General features: G+C 36.4%; 1 protein-coding gene across 1 annotated transcript in view; it reads right to left on the minus strand.

Annotated features, from left to right (window-relative positions):
* Positions 1-21,559, minus strand: part of mta1 (metastasis associated 1) — a 54,792-nt gene that overhangs the window by 12,452 nt on the left and 20,781 nt on the right. Inside the window, 5 exon segments of the mRNA XM_051868401.1 lie at positions 3,023-3,122; positions 3,388-3,490; positions 4,145-4,262; positions 6,276-6,339; positions 9,008-9,134. Of these exon segments, the coding sequence (XP_051724361.1) occupies positions 3,023-3,122; positions 3,388-3,490; positions 4,145-4,262; positions 6,276-6,339; positions 9,008-9,134 (512 nt within the window).

Genomic DNA, 21,559 nt, shown 5'->3' on the forward strand with positions numbered 1-21,559 from the left:
TTTGGCATCTGTTTGACTGACCAATGTCAAAGTTAATTAATCGTGATTAATCGCATCTAACATAAAAGTTTGTGTTTATATGTGTGTACATATATGTGTGTGTGTGTGTGTGTGTACTACCGGTCTAAAGTTTGGAAACACTATTTTTAATGTTTTTGAACGAAGTCTCTTATGCTCACCAAGGCTGCATTTATTTCATAATAAATACAGAAAAAACAATAATATTGTGAAATATTATTACGATTTAAAATGATGGTTTTCCATTTTAATATACTTTAAAATATATTTCTGTGACGCAAAGCTGAATTTTCAGCATCTTTATTTCAGTCTTCAGTGTCACATGATCCTTCAGCAATCATTCTAATATGCTGATTTGATACTCAGTTATTATCAATGTTGAAAACAGTTGTGTTGCTTAATATTTTTTTGGAACCTGTGATACTTTTTTCAGGATTCATTGATGAATAAATGGTTAAAAAGAACAGCATTTATTCAAAAATATAAATCTTTTCTAACAATATAAATCTTTACTATCACTTTTTATCAATTTAACACATCTGTGCTGAATAAAAGTATTAATTTCTTTCAAAAAAAGAAAGAAAAAAAATTACTGACACCAAACTTTTGAACAGTAGTGTATATTGTTACAAAAGATTTCTATTTTAAAGAAATGCTGATATTTTTATCTTTTTATTCATCAAAGAATCCTAAAAAAAGTATCACAGGTTATAAAATAATATTAAGCAGCACAACTGTTTCCTACATTGATAATAAATCAGCATATTACAATGATTTCTGAAGGATCATGTGACACTGAAGACTGGAGTAATGATGCTGACAATTCAGCTTTGCATCACAGAAATAAATTATATTTCAAAGTATATTAAAATAGAAAACCATAATTTTAAATTGTAATAATATTTCACAATATTATTGTTTTTTCCGTATTTATTATGAAATAAATGCAGCCTTAATGAGCATAAGAGACTTCATTCAAAAACATTAAAAATAGTAATGTTTCCAAACTTTTGACCAGTAGTGTGTGTGTATTATACACACACACACACACACACACACACACACACACACACACACACACACAGTGCAGCTTTAAAGTTTGTGAACCACTTGCAGAATCTGTGAAAAATCTTAACAAAATAAGAGAGATCATACAAAATGCATGTCATTTTTTATTTAGTACTGTCCTGAGTAAGATATTTTACATAAAAGATGTTTACATATAATTCACAAGACAAAAAAAAAATAGCTGAATTTATTAAAATGACCCAGTTCAAAAGTTTGTGAACCATTGGTTCTTAATACTGTGTGTGGTTACCTGAATGATCCACGACTGTTTGTTTGTTTTGTGATGGTTGTTCATGAGTCTCTTGTTTGTTCTGAGCCGTTAAACTGCCCAATATTCTTCAGAAAAATCCTCCAGGTCCTGCAGATTCTTCAGTTTTCCAGCATCTTTTGCATGTTTGTTTTCACCCCACGGCTCTTAATGCATCGTTTTTCCTTCTGGAGCATCAGTGAATGTTTGAACCCTTTTTAATAGTTCCTCAGTGTGAAAAGATGGATCTCAAAATCATACAGTCACTGCTGGAAAGGGTTCAAATATGCAGAAGATGCTGGAAAACTGAAGAATCTGCAGGATCTGGAGGATTTTTCTAAAGAACAGAGCTCAGTTTAACTGCTCAGGACAAACAAGAAAACAGTCAAGGATCATCCAGGTAACCACACACAGTATTAATAATCAATGGTTTACAAACTTTTGAAAAGGGTTATTTTAATAAATTCAGCTATTTTTTTGTCTTGTGAATTATATGTAAACATCTTCTATGTAAAATATCTTACTCAGGACAGTACTAAATAAAAAAATGACAAGCATTTTGTATGATCTCTCTTATTTTGTTAAAATTTTTCATTTTCTGTAAGGGGTTCACAAACTTTCAATCGTACTGTATGTATATATATGCTGTATATATATATATATATATGCTGTATATATATATATATATATATATATATATGTATACACACAGCATATATATATATATATATATATATATACATACATACATACATACACACATACATAACGCTTAAAAGTTTGTGGACCCCTTGCAGAAAATGTGAAAAATTTTAACAAAATAAGAGAGATCATACAAAATGCATGTGTATACATATATATATATATATATATATATATACACATATATGTGTGTGTGCTGTCAAATCGATTAATCATGATTAAATCGCTTATACTATAAACGCTAATACAACATATACTGTAAACGCAATCTCTTTTCCATCAATATATCATCCTTTAACATCACATTTACATTAAATCTAACTAAACCTGGATCGTTTCATGTGTGCTTCACATCATTGCAATCAGATGTTAACGGTTTAAGTTCAAATTTTATCTATTTTCTCTTTTAGACAAAAAACAAACATATATATTTTATGGCATTTATAGCTGAAAGTTGTTTTTGTGGCTGAAATTCTAGTGTATCCTTACAGCTGACCAGACAAAGCTAAATAACATGCGATGACAAAAATAACGAGATGGAGCATACTAAAAAAAAAAAAAAAAAAAATGATGAAAAAAATATGATGAAAAAGCATCAATGAGGCTTTCAGGATTATGTGTTGTATTAGCTAGGCTGTATTTGATATTTTAGAATGAGTCATTTATTATGCCTCATCCATGACAGGATTAATATTGTCATATAATAATAATAATAATAAAAATAATAACAGTAGAATTAATATTATGACTATTATTATCTGGCTATAATACTCTATAAGATTATTAATTGACTATAAATAAAAATAAATAAATAAAAAAAACATTCCATAACACTAGCATTTACAACCAGTTACAAAATCGGACCTCAGAAAGGTTTGAGATTTTTTCTCCCATTAATTAGTATGAACCTGCTGAGCTTAAATAAAGTGTGAAGTCTTCCAGCAGCGTGTGGAGTGTGCGAGAGTGAGAACGTGAGATGTGCCGTACCAGTGTGATGTCTCTGGAGGCTGCCGCAGCGCTCATGTGCAGACTGGGCTGCCGAACTGAACTGCTGCAGTCTAGAGCCCGCGCAAACGTACCCACAGACCTGCAGGGGAGGGGGGTGGGGGAAGTTTGAGAAAAAAGAGGGAAAAAATGTGAAAGAGAATGAGGGAGTGAACCGAGCAAAGTATGCAGTTTGAAAAAAATGGGGTATAAAGTAGTAGAAGAAGAAAAAACATTATTTCGGAGGCATCTTCAGAATTTCACAGTTGAGGTTTAGTTGTTTATTGTCTTTTAAACTTAATATTCTGTTCACAACAGACTGCCACACGAAAAAATACAGCAAAATCGTTCATGCTGCAGAATCTTACCGAGCCACGACGAGGAACTGGTCTATCTGTTTCTCGATGAGAGGGTTGCTGGGATCCCACACCTTCTCCTCCAGTTTTTCAAGCTCCCGACCATCATCCTCTCCTGGCAAACCAACACCCACAGATCACATTCACTACAGAACGCGTACCGCTTTAAAATGAGACTTTTGCTTCGCCTTCCTCCTGAAGCCAACATTCATCTACACTGTGTTCCAAATTATTATGCAAGTGACATAGTATCAGTAGGATTTCAGTACAATAAACACTCAGATTTTAGTTTTTCAATGAAAGTGTTGTTCCACATTATTAAGCAAGTCACAGTTCTCATGCAATATGGGGAGGAAGAAAGATCTTTCTGAAGATGAAAAGCATGAAATGGTGCAATGCCATGCAAAAGGTTATGAAAACAACTAATATTGTGTGAAAACTGAATGGAGATTATCAAACTGTCATAAGATTTTGAGTAATTTACAGCACAAGAATTTGTGTTCTGAAGATGAACGAAGGACTTTGGGACGACATGAGGGTGAGTAAATAATGAAAGAAATTTCATTTTTGGGTGGACTAACCCTTTAAGAAACATTTTGTTGTTGTTAATGTTGAAAACAGTTGTGCTGCTTCATATTTTTGTGAAATGTCAATATGAAGAGAGAAACACAAGCTGAGACAGTGTTGAATATGTGGTGGGTTTAGTGGTCTCAACTGAAGAGCTCAGAGCTTTGGCTGTCTAACTCAATAAGGTGAAGAGACATCTTACCCTCTTTGAGGAGGTCAGTGATGTCAGCCTGGTACTTATTGCCCACTCTGATTTCTCCCTTATCAGCCAGCAGAGTCTTCTGCTGAGGGTCGTACACCAGCGAGTAGAAAAAGGCATCCTGCAAAACCAAGAGACACCATGATGAAGTCAAGACTCAACTTACTGCACTAGAGTACACAAACATAAAGCTTGATTTTGTGCCTCACTGCATCCAAGACTCTGTCCCAAATGGAACCCTAAGAACCCTCGCGAGTCCACACTTTCATGACGTAATTCATATGCACTTTCGGTCTTGTGGAAAATGGATAATTTACTCACTCCCATGTCATCCAAGATGTTTATGTCTTTCTTTCTTCAGTTGAAATGAAAATAAGGTTAAGGAAAACATTCCAGGATTTTTCTCCATATAGTGGACTTAACAGGGTTGAAGGTCCAGTTCAGCTTCAAGGGCTCTACATGATCCCAGACGAGGAATAAGGGTCTTATCTAGTGAAACGACCGGTCATTTTCTAAAAAAAATTAAACATTTATATACTTTTTAACCACAAATGCTCGTCTTGCACTGCTCTGTGATGCGCCACGCATTACGTAATCATGTTGGAAAGGTCACGCGTGACGTAGGCTGAAGTACCGATCCAGTGTTTGCAAAGCGAAAGTGCAAAGACTAAGTCAAACGCCCTTTACAAAAAAAAGGTAAAACAACGATGTCGGATGATTTTGAAGTTGGAGGAGAAAATGAGATTGAGTTTTTCGCCCTACCGTGGTACTTCCGCCTACGTCATGCGTGACCTTTCCAACGTGATTACGTAATGCGTGGAGCATCACAGAGCAGTGCAAGACAAGCATTTGTGGTTAAAAATATACACTTTTTTTTTTTTTTTTTTTAGAAAATGACCGAACGTTTCTCTAGATAAGACCCTTATTCCTCGTCTGGGATCATATAGAGTCCTTTGAAGCTGCACTGAAACTGACATTTGGACCTTCAACCCGTTGAACCCCACTGAAGTTCACTATATGGAGAAAAATCCTGGAATGTTTTCCTCAAAAACCTTAATTTCTTTTCGACTAAAGAAAGAAAGACATAAACATCTTGGATGACATAGGGGTAAGTAAATTATCAGGAAATTTTAATTCTGAAGTGAACTAATCCTTTAACTGCTGTTTTCTCACCGCTGTCAGTTTTGTTGTGTGTTTGTTGTTACTGAGAGAAAAGAGAGCAGCTAATATTTATATATTCTGTAACACTTGATTTGGTAACACTTTATTTTACAGTGTCATTGTTACATGTTACATGTAGTTACTATAGTAATAACTACAAATTATGCATAATTACATGCAATTAACCCTAAACCAAACCCCAATCCTAACCCTATAGTAAGTACATGTAGTTATTATTACACAGTCCTTAACTGCTTAACTGTAACAAGGACTTTGTTACAATGTAATTATACATTTAAGTACCGAGTAATATTAAGTAACTACATTTACTTACTATAGGGTTAGGATTGGGGTTTGGTTTAGGGTTAATTGCATGCAATTATGCATAATTTGTAGTTATTACTATAGTAACTACATGTAACGTAACAATGACAATGTAAAATAAAGTGTAACCACATTTATTTAAACACCACTTCCAGAAGAGCAGGCAGTGGTGGGATGTTTGTTAACAATATACCTCTGCAAAGGTATTTCGAACTTCTTTTGAAAAGGAACTTTGCTATGAGTATATCAGGGAATTAAGTGCAGCACGCTTGTAATGCGTTGACCAAGCTTCTGCGCATACATTCTCATTTAAAAAGTATGTTTCTGTCTTTAATACAAACAAAAACCAACAAATAAACCGGTGAAGGCCAGTGTTTGATATATTAGAGGACTGGCTTTACTCTTTGTAGAGTCTCCAGTCTCCTCATTACTAAATATGAGGAGGAACATACTGGGTCAACACACTGAATTATTCATTTGGATCGGGACTCAAAACTAGCTCCCATACACACACACACACGTCAGATAAACATTTCCCTCTTGAAGACATACTGTGAACAGAGATACTGAGAGGGAAAAGCAAATTCATGCAAACAAAAGCATTTTGCACATGCGTACAAACACCTTGGCATAGTGCTGTGACACTCACCTCTCTGTCTAAATAGGACTTGAGGGCTTCCGTCTCATTCAGAAGAGTAACACAGCATTTCCCCCTGAAAACGCAACACATAACACAGTTTTAGCGGTGGACTGAAACTCACAGCACCATATGTCGTTAAATTGATCTGAATCACTTTGCACAGTGCTGCTGGACAGAAATCTGCACTATAGTGAAGTAGTCGTAACAGTAATCATTACAATCGTAACAGTAAACGTAACAATCACACAGTGTCTGTGACTGTTGGTTGGATGCAGTTAGACAGGTGTACTTGTTCACAAAAGCTTATCTAAATCTCACATACTGAGTGTGGAAAATAAAATTATTTTGATGATTTTTCCAAGTAATCTGATTGAGAGGAACATTTAAAAAAAAAAAGTGAAATATCAAACAAGTTTTTGTCTTTAATCAAAACAATGGCGTTTTCTTTTTGTAAAAGTACACTTCTAAGAGGTTATAATATGTATAAAGTTTGAAAACGTATAAATAAAAAAACAAACCTGGTCCCCAAGATACTAAGATACAAGAACTGATGCTTAAGTCAATAATTTAATATTTTATTTGTACTTTATTTGATTAAGTTTGCATGAATTAGCACTCCTGAAAGATCCCAATAGACCTAGAAAACATCAAACAAAGAAAGTTAAATGCAAGTTAACATTAACACCCGCCAACCCACTAAATGTGGGTGGATTTCAGCAGTGGCGTGTAACACAGTCACTCCTACTAGCCACTTTGGCGGGTTGAATTTTTTTGTATAATATACATTAAATTGTAGTCTTTTAAAAGAGGCATCTGAAATAAACTAAGTGAAATGTAGTGTTGTCAAAAGTATAGATTTTTCGATACATATCAATACTGAAATGCTCCCAATACTCATTTTCTGCAGAATAGGTATACAATACCAGCTGCGCTCTCACTCTCTCATCTCTCCAACAGCGAGTTGATACACAAACCCGCCTTCCCTCACTCACTAGTTTAATTTGCTCCAGATGAATATTGTTGGTGTTACAGGGCTTGAATTTCGGTGTGTTGGATTGCGCATAATTTTACTCATTCCCACAGATTTTGTGCTTACACCCAAAGTGTGCACACATAAAGCGGCCTTTCAGTACTAAATTGAGTCATTTTTCGCTGCTTATTGCACTTAAACAGTCAAATACACACAAAATAATGTCAAAATGCCGGTCTTGGGGAGTATTCATGTGTAAACAGTCAGTTGTTATAACAGTTGTTTTAAGTGAATGTAAACAGTTGAGAAAGAAAACGCATGTGTAACAGTATAATGGATCCGTGCGTCAGCTCTTAAAGTGACAGCAGCCTAATATACCTGCTGCCAAATTATGAGATAATATTAAAAATATCTATGGCAGTTTTTCCCCATAGTATCAATATCAAAACTGTGGCCAGTGAAAATGCTGAGTGGCTAATAACTTTGGAAAACCACTAGCCACAGTGGCTGCTGAGCAAAAAAGTTAATGAAAAACGCAAATCCTGGCCTCTTTCCAGTATCATATCAGTAAGAATTGTGGCAAAAGGGCCATAAATGCAGTTTTTCTTATTGAATCTTATTCAAAAATTTGTCTTGTTTTACAGTAAAAATATGTAAATATGCTTAAAACAATATCAAATACTTCATCAATAAAATGACAGAAGCTGTTGTCTTGTTGTCAGAGAAATCAAGAGAAAATGTAGAGAGGTTTACTTTATGAACTTGTTTCCCCTAAGAATTAAGTTTATTTTTATGACAACAACACTTTAAATCACCAGTAATTTTTCCCAAATAAATCTATCTTATTTTAGGAATACTTAGATGTTTTTTTTCCCCCTGGAAAACAAGACAAAAATACTGAATAAGAAATGTTTTTTGTCAGTGTAGCCAAAGCCCTCACATGAGATTTGCGTAAATCCTGAACTCAACATTCATTAACTGTTGTTGTGGTTAACGCCAGTTACACTTTAATAACGTTTAAAGGTAATTGTCTCTATTTTTAAATGAAAAGGTTTCCAAACATAATCCTTTTTCGGTGTTCACTGCCAGTACCCTTATCCGTGTTTCTGGGTCACTGCAAACATTACAGTAAGAGAGGAGGAAAATGCTAATCAACAATATTTTGAAACCAAGTCACTTAATGAATCGTTCCAACCCCTGAGAGGCTTGATGCTGGCCATCCACCTCCCATCACCAAACAACAGTGAAGAACCTGTTCATCCAGAAAGGATTAAGGTCAAACTCGCTCCACCCTTGAGTCCGACTTTCTCCACAAACTCGAAAGATGATTTACGTATTCCTGAGATTCAAGTCGATCTGAGTCAGACGTGACCTGGCCAGCCTTCTGCTGACTGCCTGCTTTCCTGAGAACATCGATTTCATAGCAATTTCCAAAATAAAAGTGGGCATGATTCTCATGAAATGGTTCTATTCACATGTATAGATGACTTGACGAATACAAGCCCTTGAGCAAAAGCGAGATTGACTCAGTCTTCAACTGCTCTCTGCTGGATTCGTACCGATGAAAGAGCGGCGTGAATGAGGCTAACGCTGTTCTGTACTGGGGATTCCATTAGGCCAGAACATGAATAAGACTAAAGGGAGCTGGTATGTGTGTGATTCACACGTATACGCTAATGACAGCGAGTCCGGTCGGCTGCTAGAGAAAACACGCACACCCACAGCAAAATGAAACATATTCTCAATATCGACAAAGCTTTTTGCAGGTTACCTGATGTGTGTCGCAGGCAGAGACTCAAGCTGTCTGGAGAGGAAGAGCTCTCTGTGTCTCAGCTGATGCTTCTGTTTCTCTGGCAGATCCACCATTTCGGGGTTCTCCATCTCCTCTTCCATTTCTCCTACAAGTGAAAAGATAAACATGTCCATCACTTACATTTGCTCATTGTGTATGCTGATCCTAATTGGCTGATTTCGACATCCTGAAGAAATTACAATCAAAATAGACATAATATATAGGCACCATAACAGTTTTCAGTATAAAAGCAGCATGTGTTTTAATATTGGCCATTTATTAGTTATTGTCCATAACACGAAAACAATAAATGGTATCAAAGCCACAGGTCTTCCTTCTTTCTTGTGTCAGTTCCACTGACTGGAACATTATTGAATTTCAGATCATGAATGAACTTACACAATATTTACTCAAAATCAATGTTCACACTTTATATTAAGTCTTTAACTACTATATATTAAAGGAATAGTTCACTCCAGAATTAAAGATTTCCTGATAATTTACTCACCCCCATGTCATCCAGGATATGTCTTTCTTTCTTCAGTCGAAAGCAAATTAGGTTTTTGAGGTAAAAAATTCCAAGATTTTTCTCCATATAGTGGACTTCAACAGTTACCAACGGGTTGAAGGTCCAAATTGCAGTTTCAGTGCAGCTTCAAAGGGCTCTACATGATCCAAGACGAGGAATAAGAGTCTTATCTAGTGAAATGATCAGTCATTTTCTAAAAAAAAAAAAAAAAAAATTATATACATTTTAACCACAAATGCTCATCTTGCGCTGCTCTGTGATGCGTCACGCATTACGTAATCACGTTGGAAAGGTCACGCGTGACGTAGGCGGAAGTACCAACTCAGTGTTTACAAAGCAAACATGCAAAGACTAAATCAAACGCCCTTTACAACAATGTCAGACAATTTTGAAGTTGGAGGGAAAATAGATGGAGCCCTACCGCGGTACTTCCGCGTGACCTTTCTAACGTGATTACGTAATGTGTGACGCATCGCAGAGCTCGTGCAAGATGAGCATTTGTGGTTAAAAAGTATTTATATTCTCTAGATAAGACCCTTAATCCTCGTCTGGGATCGTCTAGAAGCTGCACTGAAACTGCAATTTGGACCTTCAACCCGTTGGTAACCGCTGAAGTCCACTATATGGAGAAAAATCCTGAAAAAGTTTCCTCAAAAACCTTTTCTTTTCAACTGAAGAAAGAATGACATAAACATCGTGGATGACATGGGGGTGAGTAAATTATCAGGAAATTTTAATTCTAAAGTGAACTAATCCTTTAACATTTAAATGAATCGTTTAATACAACACACTTTTTTTCTGCCAAACTACACATACCACTACACCTGTTCCTTACCTTACCCCTATCCCACCTCAGTAGCAGCAGAAGTGTTTTGCGATACAACATGAACAAAGTACATTGTACATTTTTTTCGACACCTAATGTAAAGTGTGACCAAATCATTTCCTCTTCATCCAATTTAAGCAATTATGTATCATTTGCTATGATATATAAGTTATGATGTAATGCAATATGATATACAGTAAAGCATCAGTAATCCTGCTTTCCAAATATGAGCAATTGAAAACAATCACTGGGTAAGGTAACAGTAATGCTAAGGAGCTGGTCACCGAACACATTTTGGCATTTCACTGCCCTGCTTTTCCATTATTTTTCTATGTAAAATGATCTAGACAGATGTTTTTGACCACTGAACTTGCGTCTTGTTTCTTTTGCAGCATCTCTTGACACGGTGTTCAAAAAAACGAGGCACTCCAGTTCAACTTCTAAAGAAAGTGTCTTGAGCACTTTCTCTTTTTCCCCATTTCACTGCTCTGCTTTTTGCATTTTTAAATGTTCGTGTCAGTAAGCAGTCCTGAAAGCTGGATATATTTACATGCCACAAAATAAATAAATGATAAATTCTACATCAACTGACACAAGTCTCATCCTCATTATATAATTAAGTAACTTCTGTTCTGTCACTTGCCAGATGTGATGCAGGGGAACTTTGTCATTAATGTTAGTTTTTATTTTTATTTGCAGGTTTTTAACCTATTCAGTGCCACTTTTGAAAGTTTTCTTCACCACATCAAGACATCCTGTTATGCAGAAGACTTCTTGAATATATTCAGTGTTTTTCCTAATATAAAATAAGGTATTTCACCAAATATCCTGTGTTGGAATTGATTTGTTAATAAAGTGATGTGATAAAATGTTCTGTATTTTGCTTAATGCATTTACTGTATGTTTTTCATACATTTTTTTCTTTTGGGACAGTAAGAAATAATCAATTGCGACTACAATTTAAAATGATTTAATTGGACCAACAACATTGTTGGGCAAACTCCATTGGCTCAACATATTGTTAACAGTCTGTTGCCACAATTGATAAAATTCAATTCACAGAAATTCAGTTAGGCCAAGTGAAAAATTTTGATGTGACCAGTCACCAGAAAATTGAGTTGGAGAGGTCTGAAATTTTTTTAATGTGCAAGTATGAGCTCCATATTCTCACTATATCATATTATATGAGCCATAAAAGTCTATTGCATCAAATATGATACTTAAAACACATTTTGTTCACACAATTGTTTCCATGAATTTTGTCTAAAATTACGATAAACTTCCATTTAAAAAAAAAAAAAAAAAAAATCTGACTATTATTTCATGTCAGGCATTGCAGGGTTAAACCTACGACATTTCTACAGGCACTACAAAAACCCTAATCAGGGAATCTTCACAGGACTGAAAAGTTGAAAATGAGGTGCGGATGAGTTTGTGATGGCCATTCATCCAATCTAAAACTACATCTTTTAAACACAGAATGATCAAACGCAATGTGGGCAAATGTGAAAATGACTGCGAACAACCAAAAGAAAGCATGGCGCCTTCTCTTAATTCAGTTTACCCAAACACATCATCACCCTCCTCTTAAAAAGATTACCAGGTAGGTACAGGAAAAAAGGAGATGTCTCTCTTGACAAACCCCACATATGTGTGCTGTATGGAGGCAGAGAGTGCGGCGGAGAATGATAAGTGGAAGAGAGTCGGATGGGAGGGAGAGAAACCAGTGAGCGTGCTCCAATTCATTTGGAGTTTCATTAGCGAAAGAGAGAGAGACAGATGGAGAAACATGGAGATGGAGGGAAAGGCAGCAGAACAAAAAGAATCAAGGGATTTTCAAAGAAAAAAAAAACAAAAAAAAAGGAAAAACATTTGTCTAAAATCAATAAGTATTTCCTCTTCTTCACCCTCACAGGGCACACGTATGCCACTGCTCTCTATCAGTCACATGCTATCCGGTTTTATTTCGCCTTGAAGAAATCTGAAACTACGTCAAACACGAGTGAGCGGTCACTTTACGAGCGCTGCACATCAGTAACCGTTCTATTACAGCTGCGCGTGGAGTATCGACAACCCCTGCCGAGGTGCACGCGGAGCGAGGGATAGAGATGGAGCCTGAAACAAAGAGAGTGAATGGGAAAAGATGACGAGAAAAGAGAGAGAGAGGAACAGCCCTCTGGCTAAGACCAGCCTGCTGCGTCCTTGAGAGACGGCGAGAAGAGGAGCTGAACTCAGTAAACTCCATGGTTCTGAGAAAGAAAGAAAAAAAAAAGAGAGAGAGAAAGAAGCCAATCATCTGGCCCTGCACCCTGCCTATACTCAACAAACTACCTCTCCATTTCACCTGTCTTAACCAATTATCAATTATTGATGAATGAATCTCCTTACCAGGTGGGGGAGGAGGAGAGGAAGAGAGAGATGAAGGGAGGTCGGGTTGAGAATCGAAACCGCAACGGCTTCATTTTTTGAATGATTTAAGACATTTGGTTTAGTTGGTAGGGGTGGGAATATTTTGGAATCTTGTGATTCAATTCATATCGATCCTTGGGGTTATGATTCGATTAAAAATCGCTTCTCGATTTTGAATCAAATTTTAATTTGATATATGCATAGATTTGATTCTAAACTTTATGAACTCAAAATGAAATGAAACTAATAATAAAGGAAATGAAATGATTAATTTAATTTAAAGGATAAGTTCAACCAACATGCAGTGGTGTGTCAGAGTGCCTTTATGGAAAGACTGATGAAGTGCGTATGTCCTTTACAGAAACAGGTGATCTAAATCAGAGGTTCACAACCTTTGTCCTTGACCCCAACTGACTGATATTAAGTAGAACTCATAGGTCTAATTAAACTTTAATTACATTTAAAATAAATGTAAAAATTAAATTTGTTAAATTATTATTTTTTAATCTCATCAATCAATTAATTCATTTATAAAATCTACCTTGACCTTTTAACTTTGCAGGATACTAGTTATATTGTTTATATTTGTTCCCCTGGTACAGTTTTGCCATGCCTGCTTATTGTATTGAATTTTAAAAGGTTAGTTCACCCAAAAATGAAAATTCTGTCATTAATTACTCACCCTAATGTCGATCCAAACCTGTAAGACCTTCGTTCATCATCAGAACACAAATTAAGATATTTTTGATAAAATCCGACGGCCCGCGAGGCCTCCATTAAAAGCAAGATAATAAACACTTTCAGATGCCCAGAAAGCTACTAAAGACATATTTAAAACAGTTCATGTGACTACAGTGGTTCAACCTTAATGTTATGAAGCGATGAGAATACTTCTTGTTCACCAAAATAACGATTTTATTCAACAATATCTAGTGATGGGTGATTTCAAAACACTGCTTCATAAAGCTTCGAAGCTTTACAAATCCTTTTTTTCGAATCAGTGGTTCGTAGCACGTATCAAACTGCCAAAGTCATGTGATTTCAGTAAATGAGGCTTTGTTATGTCACAAGTGTTTCAAGGGTTCACCACTGGGGGGCGTGACTTTGGCAGTTTGATACACGCTCCGAACCACTGATTCGAAACAAAAGATTTGTAAAGCTTCGAAGATTCATGAAGCAGTGTTTTGAAATCGCCCATCACTAGATATTGTTGAATAAAGTCATTATTTTGTTTTTTTGGCACACAAAAAGTATTCTCGTCGCTTCATAACATTGAGGTTGAACCACTGAATGGTTTTAAATATGTATTTATTAGCTTTCTGGGCATTTGAAAGTGTTATTTATCTTGCTGTCAATGGAGGCCTATCTTAATTTGTGTTACGAAGATGAACGAAGGTCTTACGGGTGTGGAACGACATGAGGGTGAGTAATTAATGACAGAATTTTCATTTTTGTGTGAACTATCCCTTTAAGGGGTTTGTTTTGCGATTTTGTAATATCTAGCAACCCTTCACTTGGAGCTTTAAAGGGTTAATTCACCCAAAAATCTAATTTCTGTCATTAATTACTCACCCTCATGTCATTCCAATCCTGTAAGACCTTCGTTCATCTCTGGAACACAAATTAAGATATTTTTGATGAAATCTAAGAGCTATCTGGCCTCTGATAGACTGCAACACAATTACCACTTTCAAGGCCCAGAAAGGTAGTAAATACATCGGCCAATACTGAGCAGGCGTTCTGACATAAAATTAGAAGCGCTGCATTGTCAAATGAAATTGTTGAATAAAGTAGTTATTTTTGTTTGTTTTTTGCGCACAAAAAGTATTCTAGTCACTTCATAACATGTGTTGCAGTCTTTCGGAGGTCAGAAAAGCTCTCAGATTTCATCAAAAATATCTTAATTTGTGTTCCGAAGATGAACGAAGGTCTTACGGGTTTGAAACGACATGAGGGTGAAATAACCCTTTAAAAGAGAGTGACCGCCGCTCAGCCTTTTAATATTTGCACCATTAAAATGTGATCAGTTTATGGCAGTGTCAAGTTGACAGACATATAAAATCAACAGAAGTGATTATCAACTAAATCCAATCAGTGGCCGATCGTTTGGTGTTAGAAATATATAATATGTGTCGTTGCATTCTCAATATTTAGCAATTTAGCCTCAGATACAGGACATGTTCATTCGCTTTTATAGGCAGATATTGTTTGTTACCACAGAAAACCACTTCGTGTCCATGCTGAATGCGCTTCTTGTGAGTAAAAAGTACCTGTACACGACAAGATAAAGCTTGATTTTCTTCAGTTGCTTTCTGGACCAGGTCAAAAGAGCCCAACTTCAGGCATCTATGATATTCTGGTCTCAAGATAATCCTGTCTCTGTAAATCTATGGGATTTTTTTCAACAGTTTTATAATCTGACAGGTGATAATCATTCGTATAACTGAAAAGTAACAGCACATCTCTTAACAAACTCAAACCAAACGATTCATGTCCATAGCGCAAACCATGTGGAAGAAAAAAAAAATTTAAGAAATGAAGAGAGGTGAGGAACCAAGAAATCATTCTTATTCGGTTGTGTTTCATTTTTAATTTTCATGACACTGCGTTCTGTTAATGGTTCTTCAATGTCTGAATCCTTGCACTGATGAAGACAAAACTCTGTACTAAAACACTCTGACAGTGTTTTCTTTCCTGTACTACTATTCAGCGGTGGCACTGCAGTGAACCTAGTGAATCTACCACCATAGCAAATACAAATTTAACAAGAGATGTGAATTTGCAGTCTGAAGTGAATCCTGAAAGAAGTTGTTTCACGGTTTCTGCAAAAATATTAAGCTGCATAACCTTTTTTGACTCTGAGACAATATTAAGAAATGTTTCTTGAGCAGCAGATCAGCAAAAAATTTGATTTCTGAAGGATCACTAGCTAAGTTTACATCCACTCAAATAATCTATTAGTAATGAGACTGAAAAGACTGCATGAAAACACTTCAATCAATCCGGTTGAGCTTGATACAAATGAAATTTCGATCGGACTGAAAGGGGTGATGTAGACCTGAAATTATCTAATCAACAGCATGTAAATGCTTGAACCTGACTATTGGATTATGCCATGATATGCATGTGTTTACATATGTTTTACGTCATACAAACATGCGTATGATTTTTTACGTCTCATGTCTTACAAACTGGTCAGTGGATGAGACTGAATATTTACTAAATATTTGCAAAAAAACAAATGTCAGCTTTCTTTTTAGAGGCCAGATTTACTAAACAGGGCAAATTAGTGTGAAAGCGCAATCCCATAAAAGTGCCAATGGGAGTGGAAAGTTCTGCATGTGATCTACTGATGACGTGCAAATTAAAGAACACAGACTCAGCTGGATCATTTCCATTATGGCCAACGCAATCAAGAGCAGTGCAAATTAGTGTCTGGTTTAAGACATGCTTTTTTGGGCGGTAAATAATGGTGCAAATACCAGTAAATTGACGAGCGCAAACCTTAGTAAATCACCTTGCATTATATGTAAATCGAATTGCAATGTTAAGTATGGAAGCTTGTTTCCGCCACGGAATAAAACAATTTAAAACATAATTACGACTTTTTCTCTCACAATTTTGACTTTTACATAGATATTTACTCGCAATTGTGAGTTATAAAGTCAGAATTGTGGGATATAAAGTCAGAACTGCGAGACAAACTCGAATTCTGACTTTATTCTCACAATTGACTTGTTTTCTCACAATTCTGACTTCTTTCCTCGGAATTGCAAGATATAAAGTCCAATTCTGAGGAAAAAAAGACTGACTTTTTCTCAGAATTACGAGTTTATATCTCACAATTCTGACTTTACAACTCGCAATTGCAAGTTTATATCTTGCAATTCTGAGGAAAAAAGTCCAAATTGTTAGATAAAAAGTTCCAATTACCATTTGTATTTTTTATTCAATAGCGGAAACAAGCTTCCGTAGTTAAGGGTTCACATAAACAGAATGTCAAAAATCTGAAATTCCGGAAAAATCTGGATTCATTCCGACTGACGAAAACGCATGCATATAAACATACCTACTGAAGACTGGAGTAATGGCTACTGAGAATTCAGCTTTGCCATCACAGGAATAAAATAACTTTTTAAAATATTGCAAATATTTAAAAGGTTGTTTTAGAATGGAATAATATTTCACAATATGACAGTTTTACTGTAGTTTTGATCAAATAAAAAGACTTTTCAAAAGCATTTAAAAAAAAAATAAAACATGCAAAAACAGTAATATTAAAATCATAATAATTTGCATCCTTAAATGGTTTAAGCCTGTACTGACCTGTGTCACATGGAGGTCAGAGACTATTTTCATTCATTCACCTCTCACATGCACACACGCACTAGAGACAATAGGTACCACCTCCATAACCACCAAAACCTCCATACAAAAACCTGTGGCCACAAATACATACTTGTTTGCTTTGTACGTCCTATGTGTTCATATAAACCCACACCACGCACAACCTTTTTGTTGACAAGGACATGAGATGATACGGAGATGAATTCCGGTGCCTTTTTCCGACTGCTGTTTGTTTATTTTGCCCTTCCAGTTCAGGAAGAAATGTAAAACACACAAACAGCTCACTCGGACAGCCTTGCACTCTGCACCAAGAGGTCGAGCGGAAAGTGCAAACAAGTGGAGCGGCTGAGGCTGACGAGTGAGGTGATTCCAGTGAGTAGTTCACAGCAGAGCCAGGTCTCTCTCTCTCTGCACACATGGCGCCTCGCTGCCTCATGCTCTCAGGGCCCAGCGAGGCGGAGTCAGCATCACAGAGAGCAAAATATTTCATCTGTGAGTCACAGCACCCGCACGCTGCTGACTCCTCTGACGCTGGAGAACTGAAGTTTACACACCACAAGCTCTGTTGCGTTATATCAAGGGTCAAAGAGCACTAGAAACTTTCTACAGGATATCTACAATTTCAGAAGAAAATAAGAGTCGTACTCGCCAGTGCAAAACTTAAAGAGCGAGAAGGGAGGGGAAAGGGAAGGGGAAGGGCCGAGCAAGGAAAGGCAAGGAAAGGCAGGAAGGCAGGAGGAAAGGAAGTTAAATTAAATTAAATTAATGAAGGAAGAAGGAAATGAAAAAAAGGGAAGGAAGGAAGGAAGGAAGGAAAGGAAAGGAAAGGAAAGGAAAGGAAAGGAAAGGAAAGGAAAGGAAAGGAAAGGAAGGAAGGAAAGGAAAGGAAGGAAGGAAGGATGAAAGGGAAGGAAGGAAGGAAGGAAGGAAGGAAGGGAAAGGAAGTTAAATTAAATTAATGAAGGAAGAAGGAAATGAAATGAAAAAAGGGAAGGAAAGAAGGAAGGAAGGAAGGAAGGGAAAGGAAGTTAAATTAAATTAATGAAGGAAGGAGTAAATGAAATGAAAAAAGGGAAGGAAAGAAGGAAGGAAGGAAGGAAGGAAGGAAGGAAGAAAAGGGAAGGAAGGAAGAAAAGGGAAGGAAGGAAGGGAAAGGAAGTTAAATTAAATTAATGAAGGAAGAAGGAAATGAAATGAAAAAAGGGAAGGAAAGAAGGAAGGAAGGAAGGAAGGAAGGAAGGAAGGAAGGGAGGGAGGGAGGGAGGGAGGGAGGGAGGGAGGGAGGAAGGGAAGGAAGGAAGGAAGGAAGGAAGGAAGGAAGGAAGGAAGGAAGGAAAGGGAGGGAAGGAAGGAAAGGGAGGGAAGGAAGGAAAGGGAGGGAGGGAAGGAAGGAAGGAAGTTAAATTAAATTAAATTAAATTAATGAAGGAAGGAAGGAGGAAATGAAATGAAAAAAGGGAAGGAAGGAAGGGAAAGGAAAGGAAAGGGAAGCAAGCAAGGAGGAAAGGGAAGGAGGAAAGGAAGTTAAATTAAATTAATTAAGGAAGAAGGAAATGAAATGAAAAAGGGAAGGAAGGAAGGAAGGAAGGAAGGAAGGAAAGGGAGGGAAGGAAGGAAGGAAGGAAGGAAGGAAGGAAGGAAGGAAGGAAGGGAGGGAGGGAAGGAAGGAAGTTCAATTAAATTAAATTAATGAAGGAAGGAGGAAATGAAATGAAAAAAGAGAAGGAAGGAAGGAAGGGAAAGGAAAGGAAAGGGAAGGAGGAAAGGAAGTTTAATTAATTAAGGAAGGAGGAAATGAAATGAAAAAAGGGACGAAAGGAAAGGAAAGGAAAGGAAAGGAAAGGAAAGGAAAGGAAAGGAAAGGAAAAGCAGCAAGGAGGAAAGGGAAGGAAGGAAGAAAGGAAGTTAAATTAAATTAAATTAATGAAGGAGGAAATGAAATGAAAAAAAAGGAAAAGAAAGGAAAGGAAAGGAAAGGAAAGGAAAGGAAAGGAAAGGAAAGGAAAGGAAAGGAAAGGGAGAGAAGGAAGGAAGGAAGGAAGGAAGGAAGGAAGGAAGTTAAACAAAATTAAATTAATAAAGGATGAAATTAAATGAAAGGGAAGGGAAGGGAAGGGAAGGGAAGGGAAGGGAAGGGAAGGAAAGGGGGAACCACAAGTAGGTGCAGCAGCAAAAGTGATGCTTGCAAGTAGAACTAATAATGCACAATGGGCCAAGTCGCTGCCTCTAGCTTTCATTTTCATTTCATTTCTTCTCATTGGTGTGGCTTTTCCCGCATTCTCCCTCCACTTGGCAACTCTTCTTTTTCCTTATGCTCGTCCACTCATTCTTTAACTCCCTTTGCCTTTTCCAAAGGCAGAGACAGGATGTAGCCCACACCCATGCGGTGAACAACCATTCCTGCCATGCATTTTTCACATATTGCAAATGTCTGAAGGTCCACGGAGAGGCTGCTGGCATTGAGGAGAGGTCCATAATACACACACACACACACACACACACACACACATACACACACACACACACATACATAATACATATATATAAAAAGAGAAAGAAAGAGAGAGAGAGTTCCTCTTGACTGCGTCTGTGTGGTCCACATGAACAAGTCTTCATGGTCACAGAATCAGACTTGTGTGCTGCGGACCAAAGACGAAATCTCTTTTATACGCATAAGCACCGTGTCTAACCCCCGTACTTACAAACCCCTCAGATACCCTTCCGCTGATAAATCTCTACAGCAGCCATTTTGGAGGAAGGTTCTGCTCACAGCAGGAACAGATTCTCTTTTAAAAGACTCACAACTACAGTTCATTCACGGGAGGAGGGTGTTTTAAGGGCTGTCAATCATCTGAACATTACATAATGGACAAGACAATTATCTTGCAGCTTTCTGCCTGAACCTCTAACAAGATTTTAAGGATTAGTTCATTCCGAAATGAGAATTCTCTTATCATTTACTCACCCTTATATCTACCCAAACATACAACTTCCACAAAAGGAGATCTTTTGAAGAATGTCTAGGCTGCTCTATTCCATACAATGTAAGTAAATGGGAACCAGGGATGTAGAGCTCCAAAAAAAAAAAAAAAAAAAAAAAAAAAAAAACATTGCACCAAGCCTGACTCCAATGATAATCAGTCACAAGATGCAAGAATGACATTTGACATTTTATGGACCTCTTTTATGCCACTTTTTGTCACATTTGGAGTTTGACAGCACTGGTTATTCGCTATATGCTTCATTCTATGGAGCAGCAATGACATTCTGAAAAATACCTCCTTATCTGTTTCACAAATTCAAATTATTCCGATTTTTTGAATGCATTTTAAGAATACTTTTCCCATCAACTGGTTAAAACGTACAACACCGCTGTGTGCTGCGTCAAAGAAGCACGTGCACTCTGATGTAAACAAGCCCATGATAAGCGCATGGCAGAACGAGCGAAGGAGACATGCTGAATGAAGATGCACATTCACTCTCTGACAGCAGATGGCACTGATGGAACAGCAGAAATGCAGCGGTTACCCCATAAACAAAGCAGCTTTGCTACTTTCTGTTTCTGAACAGTATTTTAAACAGTGTTTTAAAAAGCCATTCAGATTTTTGTATTCTCAATGCTTAAATAGTTAGACTTAATGGGCTATTTATTTTCAAACTTAAACATTTTTACATTTTAATCTGTACTTCAACATGCCCTAGATATTGTTTGAAAATGTTTTGATTCTTTATTGTCGGTCACACTTTATATTAAGGCTCCATTAGTTGATTCATTAGTTAACATAAACTGACAATGAAAAACATTTCTAATAATCTTAGTTAATTTGATCATTTAATAACATTATTAAAATAAAAAGTTACTGCATTTAATGCATTAACTAATGAGGCCTTATTGTAAAGTGTTACCTATTGTTTGTTATAATTGAAAATTGAAAATTTTGATACGAAAACAACATGAAAATTTGATACGTCACATGCCTAGGCTTTCCAAACTGTGTGGTAATTAGACAATTAAGACATTGTATACTTTCTCGTGCTGTCATCTAGTAGACCTCATTGTAAAAATAAGTTGTGAGAATTTAAATTGTAAATAAATTTGGGTCACAAAATAAAGTTTATTTTAGTCCAATTTTCACTATTAACTACAACTTTTGCCTCCATAAACTCCTAATTACTGCTTATTAATTAGTTTGTACGGTAGTTAAGTTTTATATTTGTATTTTAAAAATTACATTTAAGATTATTAGATTCTCATTTAAGTTGACATAACGAGACAACATTTAACCAATAATATTATAGCTTAACATGTCTGATCCAATCAAATCTAAATGGATACAGTAGGCGCCACCTACTGTACATTATTTCCCTAAGAATATTCTGTTTTACTCAGAAATATGTAATAATTAGGGCTGTCAAAATT

The sequence above is a fragment of the Ctenopharyngodon idella genome, chromosome 17, assembly GCF_019924925.1.
Source record: "Ctenopharyngodon idella isolate HZGC_01 chromosome 17, HZGC01, whole genome shotgun sequence".
Lineage (NCBI taxonomy): Eukaryota > Metazoa > Chordata > Actinopteri > Cypriniformes > Xenocyprididae > Ctenopharyngodon > Ctenopharyngodon idella.